Below are 19,170 nucleotides of genomic sequence, written 5' to 3'. Positions count from 1 at the left end.
TCTCAACGCATTGTTTATGTCCTAAGTGCCCCTGAAGACTGCCATACCCTACGAAATCATGCGCTGTCTTCTGCCGCGCGTCTCCTGCCCCTGTAACAACCAAAGTTAGATAAATAACTCAGAAAGATAATTGACGAAGGTCAGTGACTTACGCCTTCCATGTCCGCCCGGCTTCTTCTAGGCGTTCAGCCGCCCCATTATGCCATTCGCGAGTTTCCGGTGGATTCCCACCATATTTCGGGTTGCCGCGTTTCTTTTCCGCCTTGCCCTGAGGGTTGGCAGTCTTTTTGTACGGTTTCATTTCCTTATCCAGAGCTTGGGCTCGGTCGTCAAGATGCTTTCCGTGTTCGTACTGCGCACGGAACGGTGCCGTCGGGGGCATTTTGGACACATCTAGGGCACCATTCGTTCGGAGGTGCTGTGTGTTGTTGCGATAGAAGTCGTTGTGTTGCGAGGAGCCTTTGTCACTCCACAAAGGGGCTGAGCCGGTATGAGTGACAGGCGCGACGGCAATTGAGCTGGCCGGCGGGAATCTACCAGGTTGCTGAGTCTTTGACGGGTTTCCACCGGGACCCCAGGTGGGATGTTTCTGTTTGGAACTCGAGGAACCCATGATGTCTATGATGAAAATGTTGTTGATAATATTGAGAAAGATTGTAGAAGAAATCAAGTAAGCTGGGCTGGTGTGTATGTTGTGCAATGCTCCTCAGTTGCGTGTGGATATTGGATCTTTTCATACTTGAAATACTACCGCACTCCCTGTCTACTCTGTTGCTGGGAAATCATCTCGGATCCAGTGTTGGTTTGGTCGACCTTCAGGTAAGCGCCGGTCTCAACATGGCGCGTTGGCCAGGTTTGTTGACCGTTTGGCCGTTGAAAGCCCACCGCCCCAACTTGAAATTGTCTGGGCAATTGACGGGCAAGGTGCGCAGAACATCAGCGTGGTAATATCTGACGACAATCCTAGTTTCATGTCCATGTTGATTCGTGTCTGGAATTGAAAACCTGACAACTTTGCCCGCGCGCTTAGGCGACCTTATCATGGTCACTTCTGGAATGAGCGCGTAAAGTGAGGCGCAGCCAACATGGATGCTGTTGGTCGAGTTGGAGGCATTGATGTTTAGCCGCCAGTGGACAAAAGCACCCGACAGGGTCGGATAGCTGACTTTCCAGTGGTGTTAAATCGCAGGGCCATAAACTTCTCCCGTTCCAACATTCATCTCAAAAATTCACCTCACGCATCCAAGTTGCCGGCCCAAGAAGAAGCTTCGAAGCATCGTAATGGCAGACTACAGCGGGCCCTCAAACTCGCTTCTTCTCTCGTCTCTCCCTCAAGAACTCTTGAGACTTATTTTATCGCATTCTTTCGATTTAAACAATCTCCTATCTGCAGTCGCATCGTGTCGCACATTGCATAGCGCATTCCACTCGTTTCCGACCCCATTGCTTGACTCTATCTTGTACCGAGAGCTCGATCTTCCCTCTCGTCCCGAAGTCATTCGGATCACTCGAGCACGTCGACTGCTTGCCTCCGGTCTGTCGCAGCCGGAGCTGACTGATGCTAGAAAGCAGCTTCTTCAGCGCGACCCGGAGACGACTCTTGACTGGAGCCTTTCCGAAGGGATTGCCGCCGTGCAGCTGCGCAACAACGTGGCGGACCTCTCGAATGCAATTTGCAAACAGTATTTGGATAACCTTGCGTCTCACGTCAAGAAGGGGCATGAGGAACCACCTTCTGACGCCGAACTTGACCGCATCCAGCGAGCACTATATCGATTTGAGACATACTGCAACATTTTCCCACCTTTAGGTGCGTATACATGGCCAGCGGACGATGTGAGAGAGGAATGGACCACGTTCTTCGAATCCTCTCCGTCCTGGGAAATTGAACAAATTGGAAGCGTGCATGAATCGCTTTTCCGCCTCGTTGCACCTGGTATGTACTCTCTAGTCTCAATGTACCAAGTTCTCGGATCACATGTAGAGTACGCTGACGTCGAGTTCAGTCTTTAACGATTGCGCCTTGCACGACATATCATGGGGCTGGGACGAAGTGAGATACGCTTACGATTACGAAGATGGTCGCGTTGAGTGGGTATTGTCTCGTGGCCTGGTGCACGTCAACAGGGTTTTGCATGCCACAAGCTTCCACGAGCGGTGGCTGCTCTTCGGCGGTCGCAAAGTTCTGGAGCACGACTGCAACTGGCTCTATCAAACTTTCGAGACGTACAAGAATCTTTTCGTCGCGAATCGAATAGGCTGGATGTCTAGTAAGACACGACATATCAAATCAGAAGAGACGGCCTTGGAAGATTCCATGTCTCCCGTCGAGAAGATTTGGAAGTGGTCTCATGGGGAATTTTACCAGGACTCGGGCGACGGGAGATATCGGTATGACATGGCGATGGAAGACCCTTTCAGGTCGCTGAGGGCATGCGGGTATGTTTTCTGGGATGAGGAGAGAGTGAAGCGCATTGGTTGGTTCGATCAGAATGTGGTTGACCTTGAACTTGACGTTGGAGAAGAAATTTACAAGAATTCGCCTTCTCTTCGACTAGAAATACGGTCTTGGATCATTCGATCCAACCTTTTTCAAGAAGGGAAAACGGGCTACTGGGATGGAGACCCGGAAAACACAGCGATTAATCCTTCACAAGAATGGAGGCTTGCGGAAGATTGAATAACACTCAGGTGCCTAGAGATATGACAGAGAAACACGTCGTTGAACATGCTTCAAAAACCAACTTTCTCAACGGCAGATGTTTCGATGGTTTCGTTTGTACTTGTTGGCCCAAGTCTTAGGCCGCTGATCGTGTATGGATAGGTTTCGCGTTACGAGGCTGACACGAGTGGTGCTGTGCGTTGGTTCGGTTGGTTCGGGAAGGCCAGGTTGCAGCGCTTAAAGATACTTCCGATTCGCAGCCAGACACTCCTAGGTCATCATTGCTAGCCACACGATGTATGCATGTCGTTGATAATCTCCGTTTCGGTATTGTCCGGGAACAAGTCGAACGGTTGAGAGACGATCAACGAGTCGGACCCCCTTTAGGTTGGCTAGGTCAATTCTCGAGCGGCCTACAAATAGCCACCAACCACTCGTAGCAACTGGCAGCGCACTCGCTGACCCTCAAGCGAGATAAGTACAACAGGCCTTTGAACCAACGTGCTCTGCACAATTGACGCGTCACAACGGTGAAGGCTGGAAGTCATTCCATTTAGGGGAGAGATGTGATGTATAATTATAGACTCTTGCAGGCTCTAAACTCAATTTCACTCTCAGGTCCTAGTCTTGAGCAGAAGCGTCGGTCTCGTTTATCGAGACGCGCCGTCTTAGTCTTTGCACCCCCGGCTGTGAACCACCATGCAATTCCTCGCACCTAAGTAAAACAAAAGTCAGTGCCATTCTCTCGAAACTTTTATGTGTCGCAATGGTGATAGAATCGTGTCATACGTACATCTGTATTTGAGAGATCTACTGGCAGATCATGCCGACACCACCAACAGGGGCATAAGTGCTCTTGCAGGTTGTGCCAGAGCAGCACCCACGGTCACCAGGACCGCCACAATTGGCTTTTCACTGTTAGACTGATTGTTGAGGCGAGTTTCGGAGATTCTACAGAGACTTACCACCCTTGGAAGCGCAGTTGTCCTGCCTCTGGACCAGGCTGACATCGACAGATGCAGCAGAGGCGGCGGCAACGAGGGTAAGCACAAAAGCGAGAGTGAACTTCATTTTTAAAGATGGTGAGATGAAAGAGAATGATTATGGAGCTATATCATCCGGTCTCTTGGGCGAAACATACAAGCCTATATATACTCACTCGCTCGCCTTGCCACCGTTACATTGCCTCTCTGGGTCGCTTGGCTCCTTGATTGGAATTGATAGTAATCACCCTGTTGATGATATTGCCGAGAACACCAAGCCGCGACCTGGAGTTGTGCATACGGGCTACATTACTCAAGTGAATCGTCTTGAGCTAGTTGTCGCCTATGTTCTGAGCTGGTCAGGGGTCAACTGTCTCCATGCTGAACTCAAATATGTGGGGTGCAGTCGCGTTTGTTCGTCAGCGGAACCCCGCGAGTTTCGCTCAGTTGCCATTCATTGTATCACATTAAGTCGCTGTAATTTAGTGCCCCCTTGGCCCCATATTCCGTTTGGGCATTGCCGACAAACATCTGATCCCACGCGGACGAACCCGTTGTCTGCGCGTTGCTCGTCGTCGAAGACGCCCGGTGTAGACGAGCCACGCTTTCCGCGCTCAGACGCCTGACTCGCAAGTGTGATAATCCAAGAGCTCCAGAAGCTTCGTAAGAATTGTGAGATGTGATTGCACCTCTCGCTGGTGCTCCACCTCAACGTGATCATCGCGAGAACTGGACTGGTGTTAGACTAGCAGTGACGAAAGGCAGAAGTTTTTCATGGACATGCGAAGCATCACCGACTTATGTAGAAACCGCTTCCATTTTTAGATGCGGAATAGAGCACGATGCCAAGCTTCGGGTCAGGGTTCTAGGGCCACCGATTAGCAGCGAACGGGGACAACCTTAGTAAGGACCTCTTGAACCTTAAAATGCATCAAAAGCCTGAAGGTTGATTGCGATATTGATTGAATAAGTTTATTTGAACCACGATGTGTCTACCAAACCGAGCCTCGACTGTTCTCAGAGAACATCTCTGGGGTGCTGATTTGGGAATATCATTATCGTGTTATGCAACTCCTCAGCGTCAAGCGCAAGCTACGTTCCGTACATGAAGGTGCGTCTTTGGTCCCCTCTCCGTATCTCAGATCTGGCGTCAGCTGCAAATTGAGTTTCATCCCACGTTTCAATCTCAATTGCGCGCTTTCTGTTCTCCATTTTGTACGCGTATTTCAGGAACACCAGACCGCAAATGCAGCAAGCCATAATGACCATCGTTATGATCAGAGGTACCTCATCTAGCATCTTGTCAGTCTGGAAAACCTTGAGTACGTGGTTTGATCAATTGACATACATCTTGGTGCGTACTTGCTCTTGAAAATCTGTCCCGCGATGACGCCGGCAATGTTGGACCATCCATTGATCCCCATAATGACGCTTCTGGTGCCTTTCCACGGCGTGTTGCCGGCCAGCCACACTGCTAGCAGCGGACCGCCAACAAAAACGCCTGCCATGCAAACATGAGCGAAGCCGTATCGAAGTTGAGTGTCAGTTGAGGTAGCCATAACAATGCAACCGACGATACCAAGACACATGCCACCGACAGTATGCATAGATCGTTCTTGGAAATGGTCACTCAGCCAAACGATGACAAGAAGACCGACAGTGCCACTAGAATGCAAGTTAGTGCAACTCTAGAAGAACCCTTGTGGGTTAGGAAAGCGACTCACACTACAAATGGGGGAACACTCATGAGAGTTGCCTGAATGCCAGAGTATCCCATGCCCTGGACTATCAAGGGTAGAAATGTCGTGAAAGCCGTTACTGGAAGGACAGTTGTGATGTTGCAAACCACAACGAGAAGCTTCTTCCAGTCTTTCGCCACGTCAATGAAATCCCGCTTGACGACAGAAGTGCTACCAATGTCGCCCTCCTCTTGAGTTCCTGCCAAGTCAATCTCCATTCGTCGTATAGCGTGAGCACGCTCCTCGGCCGTGAGAAACCAGGCGGTTGAAAGGTTTTTAGGCAGAACAAAGAACGTCAAGATACCAAGGAAAACCGTTATAGCACCTTCGAACAAGAAGACCACTTGCCATCCGTGTATCCTTGGCGAGCTGATTTTCAGAAGTCCGTATGCCAAGACTCCAGCGAATGCCCCTGCGACGGAGTACATCCCCGTGAACATCCCAACGCGAAAGCCGACATCATACTTGGGGTACAATGTGGACATGTAAAACATACCGATCTGGGTGAATCCAGACTCAGCAGCACCGATCAAAAGTCGAAGGGCAATAAGCGTGCCAATGCCTCTGATGGCGGCGTGACACATGCAAAGTCCACCCCATGCAATGAGCTGAAGTCCCAAAAAGTACTTGACGCCAACGCGACGTGCCAGGATCACCATGAATGGCTGAAGTGGTACGTAAGTAGCCGAGAAAAGTGACAGGGAGTTTGGGATATCGTCAGGAGAAAGGTTCGCATCTTTGACGAACGAGCTGGTCGCGACGAAGCCAATGTTGGTTTTGTCGATGCCACAGAACTGGTTTGGGTGAGCCCAAGAAAGAATGCGTTAGATGTATTCGCTATTTTACTCATGATAAATCCAACCGCCAAAAGACTGACGACAATCAAGTCAAGTTTGAGGTTGACCCTTCTGTTGATTCCTTTCTCCTCATCATCCACGGGGCGATAGTGGGTCTGGTGCTGTCGGGAGACATCATTCTGTACAATTTCGAGATGCTCAGGATCAATATCCCCTTTATCATGAGGTAAGACACGGCTCATGATGTCTCGAGGCAACTACATAGTTCTGTGGTTTGAGCTACCATACTGGTCTATGGGGCTGTTTCCTTTTGTACTGAGAGGCCTGGGCATAAAGCTGTGCCAGGTTGATCACACAGTGCCTCCACACCAACCCCAGATTTTCCCCGGATTACCTATTAGATTAAACCCGATCTTAGAATAATAAATCATTTGCATCTACGTTCTCGCTGTGCTGTTCAATAGGTTGATCAGATTTCTTGGCTATCGTTTTCCCACATCGGCCAGCACAACCACCCCACTTTCCCACCCACTAGGCCACCTACATCGAAGCCGAGGATGACTTCGCGATTCGACGACCCGAAAGCTTGCAGTGGAATGCGACTCAGACAGTCCCGGATGTTATAGTGAAGGTCTGTCAATAGGTTTTGTCTGATCTTAGGCCGTGCTCCAAGACATGACCTGGGCCGCTGGGCGTTCAACTTTTGCTCGATCACGTCTCCGGGCCATTCCAACCATACAGAAACCAACGACACACTTTTACAAACAAAACATCGTCTCATCTTTTGGTCACGAGATTTCAACGATTGATATGGCTGCAATTAGCATCTCAGAGCAGGCCCAAGGGGGCAGCATACCCTTTGACATCGATAAGTCAGCTGCAGTGATCAGCAACGACCCCGCCAAGATCTACGAAGAGTACCGATATCTTCGAAAAGAGTGTCCCCTGATTCACACCAGTCAGTATGGGGGATACTGGCTTCTCACGCGGTATAATGACGTTAAACGAGCAGCTTTGGATTCAGAGACGTATATATCGAGTGTCAGGGCAGTTGTACCAAGCGATCCTAGAGGCATCCGAAGACCGCCTTTGAACTTTGATGCACCAGCTCATACCCCCTTCCGAACTGCGCTTGAACACACAGTGAAGCCAGCTCGACTGAGACGACTGCGGGAGCCATTGCAGCGGCATGCGGAAGCGGAGCTCGCTCCTCTGCTAGCCCGCGGCCGTGGAGACATCAGTGCCGAGTTTGCAGCCAACTTTGTTGCCCGCATGGAATCCGAATGGTTGAATCTCGAGCCCGATGTTGCTCCAAAGTTGGCCATCACTGCCGCAAGTTGGCTCAATGCTTGGAGAATGCAGGACGGCGAGACGGTCACGACAAACTCACAGAAAATGTATCAAATCGCGCAAGAACTCCTTGCCGACCGACGGATACATCCAAGGGACCCAGAAGAAGACCCAGCGTCTTCATTGCTTCTAGAGAGAGATGCTGAGGGTCATCCTTTGAAGGAGGAACATCTCATGTAAGGCCCGTGCCATATCATCGCATTGCATTTCTCACCTTCTTCCAGCGGTTGCCTCCGACAATCTTTGGTGGTGGGTGTTGTCGCGCCCCCCATTCTCATCGGCTCCATATGCAACCACCTTTCCAAAGACAAAGATTTGCAGAACAGATTTAGGGAGGATGAGTCCCTCATACCAGCCGCACTTGAGGAGTTCTTGCGACTCTACAGCCCATACCGGGGCTTTGCGAGGACAACTTCAAAGGAAGTCTGTCTTCATGGTAAAACGATACATCCGAAAGAGCCAATCACCCTGTGCTATACAGCAGCCAATCGTGACCCAGAGGTCTTTGAGAATCCCGACGATTTCATTCTTCACAGAGAGAACATTGCATCGCACATGGGATTCGGAAGGGGAAGACATAGATGTGCAGGCATGCCACTTGCAAGATTGTGAGTTTATTAGACGTCACAGAACTTGAAGAGCTTGCGCTGATCGTGTACTAGGGCTCTTGACATTGTCCTCCGCGTGATACTTCAAAACACAAAAGACTTTGAGGTGAACGGTGAGTTGCAGTACTCAAGGATGCCGGAGTTGGGGATTATTAGCTGTCCCATGAGATTTGTTCAATGACGGTGGTTGCGAAGTATTCGGCGACACTGAGGGGCACAAATCCGTCCAATAGTTTCAAAGCAACCGGACGGGAATACGCAACACTCCGTCTCGTCTCAGTAAATGATATACAGAGCAATCATATCAACCGTACGAATTTTAACCACGCTTGAATTTCATTTTCCGCATGGTCATGTCTCGTGATTAACTTGTTTGAGCAGAAGGTTCAAGATATCCGAAGTCTAGATACCGATATCAGAGTTCCCCTGACTCAGTCCACGAAATGCGGTCGCTCTCAGCACGGACTTTTCAGCACCTCGGCCTGAACTTCATCAAGGCACAATCGTATCAATCAATATCGCTTAGATGAAGACCGTAGCAAATCGGCTGTTCGTGTTATTATGCCCCGTAGGTTCAGTAACCCAGCTCGATGGTGGGAAATGTGGAGTTCACCCGTGTGGGAGAAGTGGGAAAGACCACAGTCCAGGGTGGGTGAGTTGCCGTGGGTGAATGTGGGAAAGGGGTACCCTGGTCACCATCGGCTCTTTAGCGTGATTTTCGGCATTTGCTGCAGTCTGCACAACTGTCGCGGGGGCTGCGGGGAAGTTGGGGAAAAAGCTCTTCTTCTCTCCATCAACACATTCGTAATAGCCACCGCACATGTGGGAAATGCATATGTGACGCAACCGCCATGGCCGACGAATCCCGAGAGACGGCCCCGGTTACCAATTTCGAATGTTCCTTCTGCCGAAGGAGGTTCACAAAGAAGGAACACCTCAAGGTGAGAGGCTCTGAGCAACTGTTGCCGACCAATGACGTCCCTCAGCTGAACTTTCCCTCAGAGACACGAAAGAGCCCGTAAGTCGAGCGCGTTAGGAACATCCACTACGCGTAGGGGAGTTTCTGCCAGGTCTTCCAGATTCTGACCTCCACTTAAGATACCGGATCAAGACCTTTCAAATGCACAATATGTGATAGGTGCTTTTCCCGTGGAGATGTGCTCAACAGACATGTCAAAGGACACAAGCAGGGAGCCCAGCCACAACTCACTCCGAGTGGAGTTGCAAGCAGTGCTTCATCCTCAGTTCATCCTTTTCAGCCCCCTGCTGGAAACGTTGCGATACACAATGTGGCGCCTCAAGTTTCTCAGGCAATGCATGCCGGCGTAGTGTCTGCTTCAGACCATGAGGGCAACAACCACAATGTTGCATCTTCCTCTCTTCTTTGGCCTGACTCTGAAGAACTCTTCCAAAGTTTGATGTCAGCGGATGGGATGACGTGGGACCAGTCTATGCCTGGATTGATCCCATCGGCCTATCAGCACCAGGATGTACAGTCTGCTGGACTCAGTAGTACGGCCGACGGCGATGAGCTTGCTATCGCAGAAGATGGGCATCGTGCGGTACAGACTATCAATGGAATACTCACGAACACGGTAAGATAATCTTCCGGATGACTCTGGTCACCGAGTATTCGATGTTGAAAGTAGTCCTGCTGACTGAGGTTTGTCGCCCTCAAGCTATTCAATGTTACCTCTCATGTAGAACTCTCCGATTTAACCCCTCGGTTCCTCGACAGCAGCCTACATATGTTCTTCACCAAGTTCGTACCTATACTTCCGATCATTCACCGCCCCACATTCGTGTACCGGGACTGCTCAGCTCCACTCCTCTTGAACGCGATTGCTCTTGGTTCTCTGTTCCTCGGGACAGAAGACGCTACAGTAAAAGTAAGCAACTCAATAGTCTGTATGAGATTCTTTCTGACCTTTGTACGACTAGGGTGAAGCACTGTGGAGGCTTGCGTACACAGCGATTGCGACCTCATGGCCCGAGATGACCAGTCATAAAAGAGAGCATGACGCGTGCAGTGGAGTTGAGCTCGTTCTCACGGCGTTATTGAGTCAAATCTATGCAGCTCTGTCGAGAGTGAGTGGGATGCCTTTTGACCGTTGCATAAACGCCGCCGTAACTAATCACTTGGCTAGAACCGGACGTTGAGAATGACTAGTCAGACTTTCTACGGCCTCAGCATGCATTGGGCGCAGTACTGTGGGATGTACGACCTCGTGCCTTATCGACAAGCCTTGCCACAGGCTCATGACCCCATCGAGACCAAAATGCATGCTTGGAGATCATGGGCGGCGAGGGAGACGCAATTGAGAACGCTGCTTGGCCTGTGCATCATTGACGGCGTGGTCTCGCAATTCAGCGGAAACCTTGTCAACACCTGGTCAGCGACAAACTCGCTGCCGCTATCTGCGGACGAAGACGCCTTTGCTGCTGAGACGGTAGATGAGTGGATCGATGTGATGGTATCTCGCGGCCACAACACGGGTAGTGGACCAGATCGGTTCTCCGACCTCTATCACTCACTCGTCCCTGACGGAACACACATGGGCCCAGTCTATTGCTTGCCGGGCCTGCTCAACATTAGGATTCTCCTTGAAATACTGGCCTCACTTACAAATGACTTCGAAAGATTGAACAAGGGTTCGCAGGCACAGGTTGCGCAAAAGCTTGGGGCCGTGAAAGCATTGGTAACTCTGCGGACCCATCTGGCTCAAAGCACGACCTTATCGGCAGCAGACAAGACCATTGGGCTACTGCGATGGCATGCGGTCTGCCTCGACCTAGTTGTCAGTACTGCTCGTGGAGCGAGAAGGATGTGTTACCACTACAACATCACACAGCACATCTTTGGGGGAAAGAAGCGCGAAGAGCCAAGCAGGATAGACCCAAACGCCTGGACGCAGGGTCTTAGAGCGAGGAAATGTTTGCTTCATGCCATGGAGATCCACAAGATTGCATCCGAGATACCTCTCGGTATCATTCACGACACATGTCTACCTGGGGCGTTGTTTGCAGCAGCCACGACTTTCAGCTCATTCGCCCTTCCCGGGCTGTCGAAGGTTCTAGTTCCTCCCTCCGTGGACTGGAGTATGGTTATTCTACAAGGCCTAGATGACACCGGACAAAATACGACGTCTTCGACGGCTGATTTATCGAAAGACACGCTGGCTTTTTTGACGAATGACGTCAATCCTCAATCCCCAGGATGGATCGCTCGGAATTTGGTGTATGAGCTGAGCGCAATTCGGATACTGCTGCATAGTCTTTCCCAACACTGGGGCGTCACGCGAGAGATGGAAGAGGTGGTTGGAGCATGGGAAGCCCGGTGTAGTTGACGGGGGACAACCTCTATGAAGCGACCGATTGTAATATCTACACAAATTGTGACATTCCGTATCGTGATTAAAGAGTCCGCTTGTCGCCATGTCTACGATGCGCCATAGGTCAGGACGTTGTCAATGATGAACTGAACACCAGGTTCTCGATATGTGTCCGCTTCGATCCATGAGCCATATCCATTGAACACAATACTGTTTCCTTCCTTGCCGTATTGTGGCCAAAAAGGCAGTCCAGTTCCTGTTCTTCTCAGCGTCCATTCAATGGCACATATCAGTATGAGGAGTAAATACTGGAGACCCCCGTATTCGGGTCAAGATCATGAGCAAAGCTGACCCACGAGGCTGACATCTGATATGCCATGTTCTGGTCCCAAGGCTGGTCTGGAATCAAGTTTGAGAACACGTATTGCTGCTCCACCCCAGTTCCGATGCCGTTCGTCATTGATGAGGTGTTCGACTGTAAGTGATTGAAGCGATATCTGTACACAGGAACACCATCTCGAGCCAATGTCTGCGCGATCATCCGCGCTGGGCCAATTTGGACTATGTCACCGAAGATGGAGCACGCCATTTTGTCGAGGAGCCCAGATGTGAACTGAGTGCTTCCAGTGTTGTACGGACATCCTAACTGGGGATTTGTGGGGTACAGGCTGATGAGTTTTGAGACCGTCTCGTTCGGTAATAGCTTCGGGCGGAAGTAACCTTGAGCTGGATTCGTGTTAGATGAACTATGAAAGGATGGCGCGCCTTATAGTGTCGTCATTACTCACCTACTGGATCAAACAGCTGTTCAGTTGTGTTGATGCCGGTCGGCGCCGATGTGGTGCCTTCGTCGGTGTTTGCTGAGCATTGTCAGATACTACTCTCGACATAACCTATTAGGGTGGTCAAGCTTACCTCCAACAACTGTGGGTATCTTGATGTATTGCCCAGCGGGCAGGGCTTGCTGGATAGATGTGCGGGTAAAGTCACCATCAACTGACTGCCCAGTCGACGATCCCACCTTTGCCCTGAACTAATCAACAGGCAACTTGCGAATGCAATTCAGTTTGTCTGAAGCACTTCCGTTGACAACAGAAGAGCAGTTAGTTCCATTTACCAGTGAATCAAACGTGCTCTGAAACGCAGTCGTATTGGGTAGCGTCAATGGAAATGCTCCGCCGCTTTGCAGTATAGCGCCGCGAAAGAGACTGTCATTCCTTCCACCATATGCCATCATGTGGGAGTAGATAGACACCGCACCGGCTCTATTCGATGTTAGTCGATCGATCAAGAGTAACCACTCTGGCAGAACCTACGATTCACCTGCTAGGGTGACCTTCTTGGGGTCGCCCCCAAAGGCAGCGATGTTCTCTTGGATCCAACTCAACGCCATTCGTTGGTCAAGCATGCCTGTGATTTGGATGTATGTCAGACTACGATACAATAGTAGAAGATGACATGCAGTAACTTGACGTTTCATTACCAATATTGAGCAAACCAAGTTCGGCCATCTCGTTTCCATTCAAGAAACCGAAGGGGCCTAGTCTGTAGTTCTGGCATCACGTCAGCTTTTCTCCCGTTACAGAGGACTTGGCAACAGCCTACTACCAACTTACTACTGATACGAGAATGATAGGCTTGCCAATATCCTGAGAAATACGTGCTATAGAAGTCCCTTCGAATCTGGGATCGGCCTAACAAATATTTCTACGTAAGAAATGTGTTCATGCATGGGCATCACATTAGAGACAATGACCTACGGTGTAACCATTCGTCAACCCGCCTCCGTATAACCAGACCAACACAGGCAACTGGCTGCTGCTGGACGTCGCATTCGTTGGTCTCCATATGTTGAGCGTCAAGCAGTCTTCACTCGAATTGCCTTGGTCCCTCGCAGAGTAACAAGAAGGTCCGAATTTGTCTGCTTGTAAATTGCCGAAAGACTTTCTCAGAGACACAGCTTGCCGCAGCCGCAGGTCACCGACAGGTGGCTCCGCAAAGGGAATGCCCAGAAATCTCTGGACACCGCTGACAGCATCGTTCACGCCAACAACAGTGCCGTTAGTGGTCAAGACTGAGATGGCAATTGATGGCTGAACAATGATGAGTAGAAGGAAAGGAAAGACAAATGATGTCAAGAAAGAATGACTGCCCATCATTCTGGATTCCTGTGTCTCTCAACGATTGACAATGAGCCACCTGTTGGGATTTATCAACCACATATTACGAGCACTTCCAAAGGCCAATCATCTAATAACCCCCTGCGTGATCACCATAATCTAGCACCAATCTGACGACGTTAGCTGAACTTGAGAAATGCGGAGATCCCATGGGGAGTGTGGTAGTGGTTTCCCACTACCGGATGATCGGGTCCATCCCACAATGTGGGAAAAGACCAGCGTCTCTTCGCAGTGGGGCAGTGATATTATCGAAACTCGGCAAAGTTGCTCGGGACATGGGCTAATCAATCATCAGGGGCTATTCACCGAGAAGCTAACGGAAGTATTTGGGCAATTCACAAGTCCTTACCCACACAAACCAGTGATCACTTGAGGGACATTGTTGTTTAATGTCCTTGAAAGGGCACATTGGCTGTGAATTGGGGGTTTCAGCAGGAAACGCCTCTCGCATTTGTGTGATATCATTACTTTCGAGATGCGAACGAAATCATTAAACCAAAGGTGCATGGTAACTGGAAAGAATTTGATTGCTAAGTTATGTATGGATACCAGAATATTTTACATGGACTTGACGATTAATCCGTCATTCGATATTTACTTGCGGAAACGGGAGGCCAGTATTTACTGAATAGGAGTGACCTTGATGTTGTCCAAGTCTTTGAAGACGACATCGTTGATACCAATAGTCTTAGGACCCTCGCCGGTGAACCATGCCTTCGCTGACTCGTTCCCACGCAGCATCCACTGCAAAATTTGGGTACCAACCATGGCTGGGATTCCGCCATTGGGAGCATCAAAGGCAGCACTGTGGCCGAGATCGTGGTTTCCTTTCCAAGCGGGGGTTCCCGCAGGAACATCTGCGTAGTCTCGCTCACCCTGGTAAAAAGTCAGCATTCGAATGCCCATGAAGCTATTGTCAAGGTAACCAATATTCGTGTAGGCAATATCAGTCGGTCCACCAAGCGTGTAGAATACAGGCTTCTTGAGGCTGCCTGCAATCTCCTTACTCGAGGTCTCGTTCAGAAGACCGCTATTGAAGATGCCGATATGGCTGACACGAGAATCATTCAGGCCGGCGCCGTAGGACTCAAGACCTCCACAGCTCTGTCCCCACACACCAATGCGAGAGGCGTTGATGTGCTTCCAATCGCCTTTGCCAGCATTGGCGTGAACCCAGTCAATGGCGGCAGTGAGAGCAGCTGGATTCTGGCCGGATGCGTTCACTGAAGGATCATCAGGAGGCGCTACGTAGGTCTCGGGGTCGACATAAGCCGGCCCCGTCGCGATGGCAAGTGCACCGTGGGAGGCTACTTCACCGAGGAATCCTCTGAAGGTAAGACCGACTTAAGCGCGTTAGCACATAGAATACATAGAGAAGAGGTTTGTATGGGACATACTAGGTCCATGTTAGCGTGAGTTCTATCAAGATCTCGGGGCACCCTTACCAAGGCTTGCAACCGCCATTACCCCAGACAACGACGGGTAGCTTGAGGTTGGAGCCCACCGCGGATTCTAGTGGCTGGTAGAAGCTTTGATTGGCCAGTGATTCAACCTCGAAGTAGTACTTTCGTTCATGTTAGTCGACATCCAGGCATAAGACGAAGGTCATTCCATGCATACCGACTTGTAAGGGCCAGTACCACCGTACTATCAAGAGAGCGTGTTGTCAGTCTTCAGCAGTCCAAGCGACCGACGAATGATGAACTTACTGATGGACCATGGTCAGTAGCAATAGCAACGGCAACAAGGCCAAGAAAAGCGACGGCCCTCATGTTTGCAGTAAGTTGTCGTGCTCAACTTTGAAAACGGCGGCCAACAACAACGCACCAAGTGCAAGGCATTGCCCATGAGTCTGACCGCCCACTATATAAACGATTCATGTTTCCTGGTTAAACATTAAGCCTTGACGAAACCTTCGGAGATTTGCTGTCAACAAACCGGGGGACACGGATCGGAGAGATGCCCCTGACGAATTGCGCCGAGGACAAGGTTGTATCGATCGCCATGCGCAACCCCGCATTTTACACGACAATACCATACTTGAATAGAAACAAGTCAACTCCTCGACTACTATTAATGAAGTTACCATAAGAATGAATCTCGGTCGTCTCTGAGGACCCTTCACAGAGATAGAGTGGGCGCATGTGGGAAAAGTGCTCCCACCATCGGCTTGGCGTCGAGCGAATGTGGGAAAATTGCTTTCCCACATTCCCCACCTAAGCTGAACGTCGCCATGCCGGCCGCCGAAGAAGCAAGTAACTCGTCTCCCGGAGCCGAAGGCTGGCCTCAACTGCGAAAGAGTCGGAACCAAACTTTCGGTTGTAGATGCCGAAGGTCTTTCTGCACACTTCACTAGCTTGACGACCGCGCTCTCTTGGAACAGCATTCCTTACGAGAGTCCATTGCATTGAGGATTTGAAGAAGGCGAAGAACAATATTGCGTGCCTATTCAACGCCAAGTTGAAGTTAATGGCAAAATTGCCGGAGTTCGCTCAAAAAATAATATGATTATATGATCTGATAAAAGTGTTATATCAGTGCGTAACTACATCGAGATCGTGCACTGCGACAAGGAGCAATGCTTATACCACTATTGCTGCTAAACATTGGACTTCGCAATTTGGCTGAAACCTCGAGACTCAGTAGATAGCGGGCTAATGAACAGCAGATTCACTTGGTATGGTAGCTGAATATGATAGAATACACGATCGCTGTTACAGGGGGTCCTGTATTTCCCTGGAGCGACGCGAATTACCCTGTTGTCCTATGGTAGTCAGGGAATGGGTTTTACAAATTCGCGGGCTTCGCCAGGAGGCTGCAGGTCTACAGACACTCAAAAGGTGATTCACCAGCTAATAATACTTCTTAGACTCAATACATCAGACGTTTGAGGCACCTGACCTCATCGCTGATTCGCCACAGAATTAAGACTCCATCATCAAGGTCTAGGGATAGTAGGGTAGTATAAAGCAGCACTGTGGCACGGGCCAAAACTATTTTCCTGTCTGCATCGTTTTTCTAGTTCCTTCTTCATTCTCTTTTCTCAGAGTTCTTCCAAACCACATGATGTTGATGCGTAAGTACTTGACTGTCCTATCAAAGAAACCGAGGTCAAATAGACGACGAGACAAAACGCACGATGAATCTCACGCGCCCCACGCACCAGGAGGCTTGCTTATACCATATCGGCAACCCCTCACCCCCCAAGACCCTACGCTGGTCTATACTGGATACGTACCGTATAATCCAGAGAAAGAAGTCTTAAACCAGCAGCACAGCGCTCTTTGTCGACTTCCAACCGAAATGGCACTGGAAATAATGGAATACCTTGGTCCACCTCAGCTGTATCTCCTCAGGCAAACTTGTCGGATGTTTTGGCGCCTCTTCACGGATAGAAAGTTTGCATACTTGCACAAGGAACTCGTATGGTTTCCAACGAATCTTAAGCCAAACGAGCGCATTCCAGTGGATGTTCGGGGGTCTATGATCGAATTCAACCAAAGAAACGGTTCGCCTGAGTGGCGGCAAGCGGCAAAGTTGCTCATGAAGGACCATCTCTGTCAAGACTGCCGCGCCAACCAAGATTCGATTCTTCGACACCGATGTTTGCCAAAAGATTATGTACAACGACGCTATTGGACGCCGGTCTTGTGCAATGGGTGTAACACAGAACATTCACTGGCGTGCTTTTCCGAGGCCCAGGCAAAGTCAGCTCGACCCAGGTGTATGGCTTGGGAGGGGAAATTACAAATCTGCCCGCATCGCTATATGCCGTTATTGGACAAAAATATGCCGTCATGCGAGACACTGACCTTGCCAAACAACTGGATGCCACGAACGATTGTGCCGGCTTGTCCTAAGTGCGTACAGCGATTCAGCGCGACTAGAGGTGAGATTCCACCGCGGATAGCTGTTGATGCGCTTGAGACGGCTCAGCTGGAGTGGATAATCGAAATTTGCGAGCTTGGAAAAAGCCAGCTGATCACCAAAGACCTTTTGAGGAGCCGCTTATGAGATATCAAGAAGCAACACGGAGATGGGCTTCTCTGCCCACACATTTCGTTTGATGACGGTCAACTCATGACGCCATTTGACCATAGACACTGTGTCTGCTTCCGAGAAGAAACAGTGAAGCGCCCTGCATGCCGCGATACATCCAGAAGCCACGATGCATGCTGTGCTCGTCGCGGCCGTCCGGAGACAACGGCTGTGTTCTTGCACCCAAGCGGCTATAGCGATCCGCTGCACCACTTCCTTTGCAATTGTTGTTTGTCGGGATATCAGTGGACACTGATAGGGAGGCGAGTTTTCCTTCGCAGACTTCATAAGTTGCCTACTCTTGGGTGTTTTTGGTCATTACCAACTTCGGGAGGACCCAGTTTCGTCCGAACGCGCCCGGACATGGACTCTAACTATGCAAACAAGATAATACGTTTGCTTGACACAAATACGTATCAAGGCAATCGCTTCTCAAAACAAAAAATGCTTTGCAACCAGAGGGGTTGCTGGAATTCTCGAAACTCTAAAACCAATTGGATAGTAGAAGCTTAGTGACTCATGAAACGTGAAATTAGCAAGATAATCAGGATGTATCTACTCAATTGCAGAGACCACTTGCCCATCACCGCCCACAGCATGGCTTTTTGCCGTCTGTATGACTCAACTATCGGTGCGTATTAGTTGCCAAATACCACCTTGGTTTCATGGTTGAGGACCCGATATTGAGTGCTCCTGCTGTGACGAACTGCGAGGTCTTTCCGCTCCGGTGCACACGACTCCGCAGTCCGGCTAGACTCAGAGGTATCACTCCCAGTGCCTCTCCAGGTTCCGTGACGTTCATGTGATCTCCGCATATCCTGCATCCTCCGCTCACTAAGATATCGTTTCATGCAAGCCAAATCCCGCCTGCCATTCGGGGAATGTGACCCCTGCTGCCTATGCAGGTAAGCAAGCCTTAGCTGCGACGCTAAATATCGGCAACCTCAACGATTGGAAGCACAAAACACTCAAAGACCCACCAGTTCCAGGTCCTTTGACGCAATGTGGAACTGACCGTCATTTGGTCCCAACAGTAGAATGATCCCGCACAAATGGCTCATGAGGTGGCTTTCTGCTATTGGTCGCCTGAGGTGTCATTCGTCGGGTATCATCAACACACTGCCGTACTGGACGCACAAAGCCCTCATGGCTGTATCCATTTCCAAAGGGAGTGTCAGGAACAGGCCATTTTGCGGCGTTGTCACAGTTTGGACGGCTCGCTGCAGGCACCGGAATATTCAGTCAATCACATCGATCTGTCTTTCACTCCGTAAAATGGCATATGTAATGGCTGATTCATTGTGTCCACGTATCAGTGAATGAGTGTTAAGTCCCACAGACAGCACGCCATCCGCCTTGCGTATTATAGATACGTGGACCTGGTTTCAAACTGGATATCATCCATTTTGCCTGTCCTCAACTTCGTTCTCGTGAAGCTTTAGCATCAAATTGCCCCTCCGCATTTATCATTCGACTCATTC

General features: G+C 49.9%; 6 protein-coding genes across 6 annotated transcripts; 2 read left to right on the top strand and 4 right to left on the bottom strand.

Annotated features, from left to right (window-relative positions):
• Positions 1-56: 56 nt before the first annotated feature.
• On the bottom strand, positions 57-613 carry CGCA056_v003403 (uncharacterized protein; the record flags this gene model as incomplete). The annotated part of the gene is made up of 2 exons (XM_037318660.1): positions 57-90; positions 153-613. 2 exons carry the CDS (start codon positions 611-613, stop codon positions 57-59), a joined length of 495 nt encoding a protein of 164 aa, XP_037183028.1.
• A 472-nt stretch (positions 614-1,085) lies between these two features.
• CGCA056_v003402 (uncharacterized protein) lies at positions 1,086-2,680 on the top strand (the record flags this gene model as incomplete). Its single annotated transcript, XM_037318659.1, has 3 exons — positions 1,086-1,094; positions 1,573-1,936; positions 2,007-2,680. 3 exons carry the CDS (start codon positions 1,086-1,088, stop codon positions 2,678-2,680), a joined length of 1,047 nt encoding a protein of 348 aa, XP_037183027.1.
• Positions 2,681-3,472: 792 nt separating this feature from the next.
• Positions 3,473-3,733, bottom strand: CGCA056_v003401 (uncharacterized protein; the record flags this gene model as incomplete). The annotated part of the gene is made up of 2 exons (XM_037318658.1): positions 3,473-3,570; positions 3,628-3,733. 2 exons carry the CDS (start codon positions 3,731-3,733, stop codon positions 3,473-3,475), a joined length of 204 nt encoding a protein of 67 aa, XP_037183030.1.
• A 1,004-nt stretch (positions 3,734-4,737) lies between these two features.
• On the bottom strand, positions 4,738-6,423 carry CGCA056_v003400 (putative transporter; the record flags this gene model as incomplete). Its single annotated transcript, XM_037318657.1, has 4 exons — positions 4,738-4,937; positions 4,994-5,310; positions 5,370-6,178; positions 6,262-6,423. The coding sequence occupies 4 exons, from the start codon at positions 6,421-6,423 to the stop codon at positions 4,738-4,740; spliced, it is 1,488 nt and encodes a 495-aa protein (XP_037183029.1).
• A 568-nt stretch (positions 6,424-6,991) lies between these two features.
• aziB1 (5-methyl-1-naphthoate 3-hydroxylase) lies at positions 6,992-11,486 on the top strand (the record flags this gene model as incomplete). The annotated part of the gene is made up of 6 exons (XM_037318656.1): positions 6,992-7,707; positions 7,756-8,139; positions 8,194-8,252; positions 9,844-10,028; positions 10,081-10,227; positions 10,287-11,486. 6 exons carry the CDS (start codon positions 6,992-6,994, stop codon positions 11,484-11,486), a joined length of 2,691 nt encoding a protein of 896 aa, XP_037183478.1.
• Positions 11,487-11,578: 92 nt separating this feature from the next.
• Positions 11,579-13,630, bottom strand: LIP1-4 (Lipase 1; the record flags this gene model as incomplete). The annotated part of the gene is made up of 9 exons (XM_037318655.1): positions 11,579-11,727; positions 11,781-12,197; positions 12,260-12,331; positions 12,387-12,504; positions 12,589-12,736; positions 12,788-12,881; positions 12,955-13,024; positions 13,088-13,165; positions 13,232-13,630. 9 exons carry the CDS (start codon positions 13,628-13,630, stop codon positions 11,579-11,581), a joined length of 1,545 nt encoding a protein of 514 aa, XP_037183477.1.
• Between the last annotated feature and the right edge of the window lie 5,540 nt (positions 13,631-19,170).

The sequence above is a fragment of the Colletotrichum aenigma genome, assembly GCF_013390185.1.
Source record: "Colletotrichum aenigma strain Cg56 chromosome Unknown KSG_Cg56_contig02, whole genome shotgun sequence".
Classification (NCBI taxonomy): domain Eukaryota; kingdom Fungi; phylum Ascomycota; class Sordariomycetes; order Glomerellales; family Glomerellaceae; genus Colletotrichum; species Colletotrichum aenigma.
Note: the sequence above shows the minus strand (reverse complement) of the source record. Positions and strands in the feature narration are given on the sequence as shown.